The 12084-nt window shown below is 35.9% G+C and overlaps 1 protein-coding gene across 1 annotated transcript in view; it reads right to left on the bottom strand.

Annotated features, from left to right (window-relative positions):
- Positions 1-12084, bottom strand: part of LOC133173362 (zinc finger protein 830-like) — a 192507-nt gene that overhangs the window by 74593 nt on the left and 105830 nt on the right. Inside the window, exon 5 of the mRNA XM_061308348.1 lies at positions 10909-11072. Coding sequence (XP_061164332.1) covers positions 10909-11072 — 164 coding nt within the window. The remainder of the gene's footprint in view (positions 1-10908; positions 11073-12084) is intronic.

The raw sequence follows: 12084 nt of genomic DNA, 5'->3' as shown, positions 1-12084 counted from the left end.
GCTGTTCTTGTGGAGAAGAAATTTTTTCCTATATAATCTTGTCTAAAAATTTGGTGGTTCAACCCTAACTCTGGGGGTCATCTTTTGAACAAGAGGCCCATGGGCCACAATGTTCACCTGAGTAACTTTGGCCCTGTTGTTCTTAACCAGATTTCCCTCCTTGTAATACTTATTGTGGCCCCAACCTACCCCCAGGGGTCATAATTTGAATTTAGAATATACACTACCTCAAAAAGCTTCCATATAAATTTCAGCTTTTCTAGCCAAGTGGTTATTGGGAAGAAGATTTTTTAAAGATTTTTCCTATATATTTCAATGTAAAACTTTGATTCCCTATTGTGGCCCCATCCTACCCTCTGGGGCTATGATTTGAATAATTTAGAATCTACACTACCTCAGGAGGCTTCCACATAAGTTTCAGTTTTTTAAGCACAGTACTTCTTGAGAAGATTTTTAAAAATTTCCCCTATATATTTCAATTTAAAATTTTGATTCCCTATTGTGGCCCCATCCCACCCCCGGGGGCTATGATTTGTAAAATTTAGAATCTATACTACCCCAGGAGGCTTCCACAAAGGTTTTCTGGCCCAGTGGTTCATGAGAAGATTTTTAAAGATTTTCCCTAAATATTTCAATGTAAAACTTTGATTCCCTATTGTTGCCCCATTCTACTCCAAGGGTCATATACCAACAACAATGATCTTACCAATAATGATTATACACATTGTATTTCATCTAAGATTTGAACAATTTATAAACAACATTACCTCAGGAAGCTTCCACATAAGTTTCAGCTTTTCTGGCCAAGTGGTTCTTAAGAAGAAGATTTCTAAAGATTTTTCCTATATATTTCAATGTAGAACTTTAATTCCCTATTGTGGCCCCACCCTACCCTGGGGGATGATTTGAACAATTTAGAACCTACACTACCTCAAGAAGTCCCAGGTAAGTTTCAGGTTTTCTGGCCAAGTGGTTGTTGAGGAAAAGATTTTTAAAAAGATTTTTCCTACATATTTGACGTCTCTATATGAATGAAAAATTCTCGAATGGGACGTAAAACCACAATCAATCAATCAATCCTACATATTTCAATGTAAAATTTTGATTCCTTATTGTGGTCTCAGCCTAGCCCTGGGGACCAGGATTTGAATAATGTAGAATCTTTACTACCCCAGGAGGCTTCAACAAAATTTCAGCTTTTCTGGCCCTGTGGTTCATGAGAAGAAGATTTTTCAATGACCCCACCCTATTTTTGTCTTTTCTTGATTATCTCCTCTTGGAAGGAGGCCCTTTAATTTTAAAATTTTATAATAACTCCCCTTCACTCAAGGATGCTTTGTACCAACTTTGGTTAAAATTGGCCCAGTGGTTCTCAAAAAGTTGAAAATGTGAATAGTTTTCAGATGGATGGAAGAGGGTGTTGCCCTTCATTTAAACAAGAGGCCCATGGGCCACATCGCTCACCTGAGCACATTGGCAAGGCAAAAGCACAAATCAGTTCAGTATTGAAAAGATTACAAGGGGGGGGGGGGGCTTGAATTTTAAACTACCTGATGATGCTTCCATGTCAATATAACAAATGGCTTTGTTGTACTTGAGAAGATTTTAAAGAAAATTTCCCATATATTGCTTTGTAAAAATTTGATCCCCCTTTGTGGCTCCTCCCTATCCCAGGGGTCATCATTTGAACAAACTTGAATCTACACTACCTGAGGATGCTTCCATATCAAAATGACTAAACATATATTTATATTTATATATATACGTATATTCCTATACATTTCTATTTCAGACTTTGATCCTACTTTGTGGCCCCACCCTACCCCAGGGGGTCATGATTTGAACAAACTTGAATCTACACTACCTGAGGATACTTCCATATAAATATGATCAATCAGGGCTTTGCTGTTCCTGAGAAGAAGATTTTTAAAGATTTTTCCTATATATTTCTATGTAAAACTTTTATCCTCCATTGTGGCCCCGCCCTACCCCGGGGGGTCAGGATTTGAATAAATTTGAATCTACACTATCTGAGGATGCTTTCATATAAATATGACCAATTTGGGCTTTGCTGTTATTGAGAAAAAGATTTTTAAAGATTTTTCCTCTATATTTCTATGTAAAACTTTGATCCTCCATTGTGGCCCCGCCCTACCCCCGGGGGTCAGGATTTGAACAAACTTGAATCTACACTACCTGAGGATGCTTCCATATAAATATGACTCATCATGGCTTTGCTGTTCTTGAGAAGAAGATTTTTAAAGGTTTTTCCTATATATTTCTATGTAAAACTTTGATCCTCCACTGTGGCCCAGCCCTACCACCAGGGGTCATGATTTGAACAAATTTGAATCTACACTACCTGAGGATGCTTCCATATAAATATGACCAATTTGGGCTTTGTTGTTATTGAGAAGAATATTTTTAAAGATTTTTCCTATATATTTCTATGTAAAACTTTGATCCTCCATTGTGGCCCTGCCCTAACCCCGGGGGTCAGGATTTGAACAACCTTGAATCTACACTTCCTGAGGATGCTTCCATATAAATATGACTCATCATGGCTTTGCTGTTCTTGAGAAGAAGATTTTTAAAGGTTTTTCCTATATATTTCTATGTAAAACTTTGATCCTCCATTGTGGCCCCGCCCTACCCCCGGGGGTCATGATTTGAACAAATTTGAATCTACACTACCTGAGGATGCTTCCACTTGAGTTTCATCTTCCCTGGCTTTGTGGTTCTTGAGAAGAAGATTTTTAAATGATTCTATTAATTTTTCACTAATTCTTTATTATCTCCCCTTGAAAGAGGGCGTGGCCCTTTATTTGAACAAACTTGAATCCCCTTCACCCAAGGATACTTTGTGGCAAGTTTGGTTGAAATTGGCCCAGTGGTTCTTGAGAAGAAGTCAAAAATGTGAAAAGTTTACAGACGGACGGACGGAAGGACAGACAGACAGACAGACGGACAGACGGACTACAGACAAAATGTGATCAGAAAAGCTCACTTGAGCCTTCGGCTCAGGTGAGCTAATAAAACTAAATCCCCTTCACCCAAGGATACTTTGTGCCAGGTTTGGTTGAAATTGGCCCAGTGATTCTGAAGAATAAAAGAAAATTGTGAAAAGTCTAGGACAACAATGATGACAACAACAACAATGGAAAATTTTGATCAGAAAAGCTCACTTAGCCTTTGGATCAGGTGAGCTAAAAATTTACTAGAGAAATAAGTGCCTGTGCCCTGAAGCCTGAATGCTGGACCCAGGGGTATAGTTGCCAACTCACCTGATTTCATCAGGTAACATCACTCGATTATTTTTACTGGTGGATCATGCTTTTCACTGATTTTTGCTGAACAACCTGAAAATCTCCAAATTCCCAAATCTGGTTTGTAAATTAATTTGCATATTTAATTTTCAGTAATCAACCCAAGCTTGGATCTAGACATAAACTATGTTGATGGTGTGCAGTAGGCTTGACAAATCAAACTTTGAAGTCATAATAGAAGGGCTTCTGGTAGATCAAGATTGTTATCAGGGCCAGTAGGAACAATACCAACAAAAATAAAAGCAATATTTTCAAGTGACTCTCGTTGGCTTGAACTCTGATCTCCCAAAGTTCTTCATCTCTAGAAGTAAAACCTTGGTCCCATTTATTTCCTCTGTATTACTAAGCAAATTAACTCCCAAACTCTGGAACTTCTGGTCTCTCAGAGTTCTCTTTCTCTGGAACCAAGACCTGGGCCTTACACAATTTTTTTTTATATTTTTTAAAATCCAAATCAAGCATGTAATTCAGTTAGGACTTACCTGGATAATGGTAATACCTAGCATGGATATGTTAATTGGGTGTTCACATGTCACTCTACATCTGCATGTTGTCAGAGGGTTGATAATTAAATAATTGGTTGATTGGTCAATTTCAAAAAACAAATGACTGCAGATTTTGACTCAGTTGACAGCCAGTGAGAGGATGATTTTCAGAATTTTATTTAGAGGCATGTCAAAAACTTCTCATTAATTCTTTTTCTACACAATCACAGTTAAAGGCAACCATTGCACAAAATTCCAATCTCAATAAATCAATAACAATACTGAGAAAACTTGTGAAAAACCCAATGACTTGGGGTAGATCAGGCATACTGTTTTTGCCAAAACTATCTGAGCTTAATATTGAAATGAGAACACATATATAACGAAACTGATTTTTTTTCTTATTTAATGAAGATATGATCTTTGTTGTTAAAATCAAGTAAATACCAGTAAAATACAAGAGGCCCAAGGGCCTTAACCGTCACCTGAGCATAATACAACAATTTAGAAGATCCATAGAGTATAAAAATAAACTGATAGATGAAGCTTTGTTGCCCAAAAGCAAGAGAAATAGAATGATCAGGATCAATGAAATAATTAGTCTAGTATTCAGTAACAACTCGTACATAAAATTCTAATCTATCCCCCATTTAGCACTATAACCATGCGCCTATTAACACACTATTAGTTCTTCTGTACTACTTTTAATCCCATATTGTTACCTCTCACATTGGCCTCTCTTGGTCTTTGAAGAACATTTAATAAGTTATTTCTGTCTCATCTTCATTATTTATCATTTACAAGTCTACCTGATCATTAAAACTATGAAAGTACTTTTTGTATTATACAATAAATTTTTTTTCCATAATTCTCTGTTCTATTAACTTTCAAGTACATTATTTACAGTGATTAATTATCAAAAGTAAATGGCAAATGGGAATAACTTCTCTCAGTTGAATACAAATTGATAGAGCCCTGGCCAGGATCAGAACACTTGACCAAATGGTCGAGATGTTCAAAAACCTGGTAAAAATATCCTTGCTTATTAAAACTTTTATTCTGTTTGCCTTCGATATGCCAAGGAGCAGAGAAGATTTTCAAAAAAAAATAATGCATTTTCACTACAGATTCAACACAGCCCTACCCTAACACTAAAACCCATGTCCCAGGGTCATGAAATTCACAAATTTGGTAGAGGTACTCTCATCATAACTATGCACGTAGTTGAAGATTTTCAAAGAATTAACACATTTTCACTTTATTATCAAGATAGCCCCCCCCCCTCCCAGGCCCAAAGAAACAACAAAACCTGGGGACCACAAGTTTTAAAAATTTTTTAAGAAGCACAATTGTCCATCATAACTATGCACTTTATTTATTTGCTCAACACTAAGGAGCAGACAGGATTATTTAAGAGAATTAATGCACTACCGTAAATCTGGAAATTTTTGCCGTAGATAAATTTTTAGCAAATTTGCGCATGCATTGCATTCGCAAAAATATTTTCCTTAAAAATGAATCAACAACAAAAAATGTTTTTATCTAAAGTTTACTTAAATATTACATCATCATATATATTTAATGTACATGTGTGATTTATAAAAATGTTTTGAAAACTTTCAACACTTTGGATGACTTATCTTTTCTAATATTTTTATCTGATTATTGAACGTTGGCATAGTTTAATATTGTATGTTTATTTGTAATTTATTGTATGTAAATGCTTAACTTACAAATATTTAAGAAAATTTTAAGAGCTTTTTATATTTTAGTTCAAATGACAATTCGGAAAAATTTTAAACATAAAAATTAATCAACAGACTTTGACCCAGATTCGGAAAAATAAATTGACGTAAAAATTTCCAGATTTACGGTATATAATCAATAGAGTCCCGCCCTAACACCAGAACATCTGACTTATGGGCCATGAAACTCACAATTCTGGAAGAAGCACTCTTGTTCATCATAACAACACACTTAGTTTCTTTGCTTTATAACCAAGAGCAGAAAAGAATACTTTCAATTATGTTTTTTCTCTATACAATCAATAGAGCCCCCTCCCCAACCCTGGGGCCATGAATTTCACAATTTTGGAAAAGGCATCAATGCTTATCATAACCATGCACTTAGTTTGTTTAAATAATACCCAGGAGAAGAGAAGAAAATTTTCAAAGAATTAATGCATGTTCACTATATAATCAATAGAGCCTTGCCCTAACACCAGAACCAATGACCATGAGGCCATGAAATTCACAATTTTGGAAAAAAAGCATCAATGCTTATCATAACCATGCAATTAGTTTGTTTGAATAATACACAGGAGCAGAGAAGAAAACTTTCAAAGAATTAATGCATGTTCACTATATAATCAATAGAGCCTTGCCCTAACACCAGAACCAATGACCCAGAGGCCATGAAATTCACAATTTTGGAAAAGGCATCAATGCTTATCATAACCATGCACTTAGTTTGTTTAAATAATAATATCCAGGAGCAGAGAAGAAAATTTCAAAGAATTATTGCATGTTCACTACATAATCAATAAAGCCTTGCCCTAACACCAGAACCAATGACCCAGAGGCCATGAAATTCACAATTTTGGAAAAAAAGCATCAATGTTTATCATTACCATGCAATTAGTTTGTTTAAATAATACCCAGGAGCAGAGAAGATTTTCAAAGAATTAATGCATGCTCACTAAATAATCAATAGAGCCCCACCCTAACACCAGAACCAATGACCCAGGGGCCATGAATTTCATAATTTTGGAAAAGGCATCCTTGTGCAGCATAACCATGCACTTAGTTTGTTTAAATAATACCCATAAGAAGAGAAGAAGATTTTCAAAGAAATAATGTACTTTCACTATATGATCTATATAGCCCCACCCTAGCACCAGAACCAATGACCCTAGGGCCATGAATTTCACAATTTTGGTAGAGGGCCCAAAGCTTATTACAATCAAGCCAACAGCTTGACTGCTTGATGTCCAGGAGTAAAGAAGAAGATTTTCAAAGATTGCATCTATTTTTGTGGTTTTAGCCCCACCCCTTGGGCCCCAGGGGGCAGGGACAATGAAATTCACAATTTTTTTCCCCTTTACCCAAAGATGCTATATGCAAAAATTGGTTGAAATTGGTTAAGAGGTTCTAGAGAAGAAGTTGAAAATATTCAAAAGTTAACGCACGACAGACGACGAGGGACAAAAACCGATTGACTGAGTGACTCAGGTGACCTAACGAATGGAAATGCATCAGAAAGTTTTCAACAAATATTTACGGTAACATAATAAAAGAGCCATAATGAGCGGACCCAAAAATTTTAGGTCTGGAGATGAAAAATAACTTCAAAACCAAGATCTGAATACTTTCAAATTAGCTCAAACTTCCCACGTCCTTCCAATCAGGAATGCACATTCTGAAAGGGCATTCAGTATTTAAAAAAAAATACACACTTAATTCAGGCCAATACTAAATAGTGAAACTATCAATGTCCTTTCATCATGTAAATTTGATCAATGCATTTACTTTTAAAAATATTTAAATTCCAGCTGCCATTGTAAGTTATAAAGCTTCAATAAAATAATTTTCAATACAAAATTGTTTATTGTATATATATGCAATATGAAATAAAATCATGGTAAAAATGTTGTGAATTTCTTTACATGTTATGACCAGATTTTTTCCTTTCCATGTTTCAATTTGGAAAGTATGCAGGGAAAATGAATTTTCCAATTTTTAAGGTTTATGTACTAATTGTAATCATAAGAACAGTTTGCCAACTAGGTGTCTTTTAGAAAAGAAAATTTTCAAAGTTGTTACGATTTCTCAATAAATGACCAAATTAGTCCCACCCTGGGGCCTGAACCAAAGGGCCAAGGGATTTTAAAAGTTGTTACGAATTCTCAATATATAACAAACTTCATCCCACTCTGGTACCTGGGTTTGGTGGGATAAGTGCAGCCCTGCTGTTATTGAAACAGTTATATATATATATATATATATATATATATATATATATATATATATATTTTTTAAATCTCTATATTCCCAACTTAAACTCTGATCTTCTACCGTGGTCCCACACTATCAACAGGACCAGATTGGAACAAAGATGACTGCACTGTCTGATGAAAGATGACTTACCATGGCCTTGCTGTTCTTGATAAGAAAATTTTTAAAGATTTTTTTCCCTATCAACATGTATTTCAATATTAAATTTTGATCCCCAATTGTTGCCCCACCCTAACCCTAACCCTTGGGCTAATGATTGGAACAAACTTGAACTGGCATTACCTGAGAATACTTGTATATAAATGACTAATCATGGCCCTGCTGTTCTTGAGAAGAATTTTTTTAAAGCTTTTTCCTGTATACTGTATACAGGGTTATTTGCGTCCCATGTTATTTTCGCCCTTTCACACTTGCAAACAATTTTGCCCCGTTTCAAATTAGCCCAGTCATAGTTCTGTTTAAAATGTTACACTGTCTTCTTTGAATATGCCTTATCTTAAATTCACCTACTTGTGTCTAGGGTGAAAGGGGCGGAAATTAAACTGAGGCAAAAATTTCCCTGTATACAGTATTCCCATGTAAAACTTTGATCCCTTAAGGCTTATTGTGGCCGTATCCTTACCCAGAGACCACGATTTGAACAAACTTGAATCTGTATTACCAGAAATTGCTTACATATTTATATGGCAATCATGGCCTTGCTGTTCTTGAGAAAAAGATTTTTAAACAAGAGGCCCATGGGCCACATCACTCACCTGAGTAACTTTGGCCATGCTGTTCTTTACCAGATTTCCCCCATTGTAATACCTATTGTGGCCCCGCCCTACCCCCAGGGGTCATGATTTGAACAATTTAGAATCTACACTACCCCAGGATGCTTCCAAATAAGTTTCAGCTTTTCTGGTCCAGTGGTTCTTGTAAAGAAGATTTTTAAAGATTTTTCTTATATATTTCAATGTAAAACTTGGGTTCCCTATTGTGGCCCCGCCCTAACCCCGGGGGTCATGATTTGAACAATATAGAATTTATACTACCTGAGGATGATTCCACTTAAGTTTCAGCTTTTCTGGCCCAGTGGTTCTTGAGAAGAAGATTTTAAAAGTTTTTTCCTATATATTTCAATGTAAAACTTTGATTCCCCATTGTGGCCCCACCCTACCCCCAGGGGTCATGATTTGAACAATTTAGAATGTACATTACCCCAGGATGCTTCAATATAAGTTTCAGCTTTTCTGACACAGTAGTTCTTGAGAAGAAGATTTTTTAAGATTTTTCCTATATATTTCAATGTAAAACTTGGATTCCCTATTGTGGCCCCGCCCTACCCCGGGGGTCATGATTTGAACAATTTAGATTCTACACTACCCCAGGATGCTTCCACCTAAGTTTCAGTATTTCTGGCCCAGTGGTTCTTGAGAAGAAGATTTTTAAAGATTTTTCCTATATACTTCAATGTAAAAATTGGATTCCCTATTGTGGCCCCGCCCTACCCCCAGGGGTCATGAATTGAACAATTTAGAATCTACACTACCCCAGGATGCTTCCATGCAAGTTTCAGCTTTTCTGGCCCAGTGGTTCTTGAGAAGAAGATTTTTTAAGACTTTTCCTATATATTTCAATGTAAAACTTGGATTCCCTATTGTGGCCCCGCCCTAACCCCGGGGGTCATGATTTGAACAATTTAGAATCTACAATACCCCAGGATGCTTCCACATAAGTTTCAGTATTTCTGGCCCAGTGGTTCTTGAGAAGAAGATTTTTTAAGATTTTTCCTATATACTTCAATGTAAACATTGGATTCCCTATTGTGGCCCCGCCCTACCCCAAGGGGTCATGAATTGAACAATTTAGAATCTACACTACCCCAGAATGCTTCCATATAACTTTCAGCTTTTCTGGCCCAGTGGTTCTTGAGAAGAAGATTTTTAAAGATTTTTCTTATATATTTCAATGTAAAACTTGGATTCCCTATTGTGGCCCAGCCCTACCCCCAGGGGTCATGATTTGAACAATTTAGAATCTACACTATCCCAGGATGCTTCCACATAAGTTTCAGCTTTTCTGGCCCAGTGGTTCTTGAGAAGAAGATATTTTAATGACCCCACCCTATTTTTGTCTTTTTTTGATTATCTCCCCTTGTAAGGGGACTTTGCCCTTTATTTTAATAATTTACACTCCCCTTTACCCAAGGATACTTTGTACCAAGTTTGGTTAAAATTGGCCCAGTGGTTCTTGAGAAGAAGTTGAAAATGTGAAAGTTTACAGACGGACGGACGGACGATGGACAACGGGTGATCAGAAAAGCTCACTTGAGCGTTCAGCTCAGGTGAGCTAAAAATTTCTTCCTATATTTTTCCACATAAACTTTGATCTTCTTCTGTAAACCCATCATTTCCCCGGGGGGCCTTGATTTTGACATTATGTCAGGAAGTTTTCATACAAGTTTTAATTATTCTGGCCCAGTGGTTCTTAAAAAGTTTTTTAAAATTACTCCACCCTATTGTTGTTTTTTCTTGATTATCTCCACTTGAAAGTGGGCACTGTCCTTCTTTTGAACAAACTTGACAAGTTTGATTGAAATTTATTCAGTTGCTCTAGTAAATCTTGAAAATTTGAAAAGTTTACACATGATGAACACCCACATGACAACAGACAAAAACAGACAGCAATAGGTCACCTGAGTCTAAGGTGACCTTATAAAACTTTCAGCATTGTTCTAATTAAATAAGTGTTTTATTAAATGTGGTAGATAATTTTTTTTTCATTTTTTTCTCTATAACACCATAAAAGTCCATTCATATAATTTCAAAACCTGTAAACTCTTGTGTATACATTCTGTTTTCATAAAAAGATTGATCCTATCACTCTCAAGTTTATAATGACAGTGAAAAACAATGACTGAATGATGAAAAAACCCTGAAAGCTTTCTGAACAATAAACACAAACAGTTTGTGAATGCTGAATGTAAAACTGTAAAGGATGAATGCACACTGAATGCATGGTGAAGGAATGGTGAGTAAACAAAACAATGGGAAAGAAGAATGTTTCTGGGGACTTTAAGTCAAAGGATCTGACATCTCTAACCTGCAGGTAAAGCTGGATGTGACAAATGAACTGATTTCAGGGAGAGGGTTGTTGGTGGGTAACTAGAATCCTCTTCTTCATCTGAGGAATAGGACCCCAGAGAAAGATTGTTCTGCTGTCCACCCATGTTTTCTGAGGAATTGTCTAAAAAGCCCAACTGTATGCTGCAAAGGAAACAATAAATTATCATAGTTAGAGTTCAGTATACATAAATAAATCAGTAGAAACAGCAAAGGTCACAATTGCTATTTGTAAAATCACTTATTTTTGTTGGATCAATTTTCGTGGTTTGAAGAAAAATTACTAGTTCTAGGGGATTTGATTTTATGGTTAAGCCAGAAATATGATATTGCAGTAAGAAATTTTAACATTCCATTGGGATACGAAAATGGGTCTCTTCATACCACAAGAATTTAACCCCCATGAAAATGAGTGATTTATGATATGGGGGACATATATAATACAAGAAATAATACTCAAAGTGAGCAAAAACAAAAAAAAAACCAAAAAACAAGAGGCCCAAGGGCCTTGAATCGCTCTTCTGATAAATTGTACAACCAGTATCACTTCTATTTGAAGCCTCTAAATATCCTGTATATTTAAATAAAGCCTTGAAATTCCAAAAGTAGGTCATCATGATCTACATTTTAGATAAAACACTCTGAGAACCAAAGATAATTCTAAGCCAATTAGTACCTGAGAGTAGGTCATGGTGACCTATTTAACACTTGTCATTCTCCAAGGACCCAACATGCATCAACTAAGTTTGATAATTCTAAGCCAAACAGTACCTGAAATATTTATATGAAGCCATAAAATTTCAGAAGTAGGTCATGTTGACCTAGCGCTACTTTTCAGTTGACATACTCCGAGGACCCAAGACGCAAGTGAAGTTTTATGATTCTAAGCCAATTAGTACCCGAAATATTTAATTATAACCATAAAATTTTAAAAGTAGGTCAGTGACCTACTTTTCAGCTGACATACTTTGAGAACCCAAGATGCATCAACTGACAAAATTTGATGATTCTAAGCCAGTAGTACCTGAAAAATATTTGATCAGGTCACAGTGACCTACTTTTCAGTCGATGTACTCCAAGCACCCAAGATGCATCAACCAACAAAGTTTGATGACTCTAAACAATTAGTACCCGAAATTATTTAAATATGGCCATA

The sequence above is a fragment of the Saccostrea echinata genome, unplaced genomic scaffold, assembly GCF_033153115.1.
Source record: "Saccostrea echinata isolate AGI-Se365-2 ecotype Australia unplaced genomic scaffold, CSIRO_AGI_Sech_v1 ptg000002l, whole genome shotgun sequence".
In the NCBI taxonomy this organism is placed as follows: Eukaryota; Metazoa; Mollusca; class Bivalvia; order Ostreida; family Ostreidae; genus Saccostrea; species Saccostrea echinata.
This window is presented reverse-complemented; position numbering and strand designations above follow the sequence as displayed.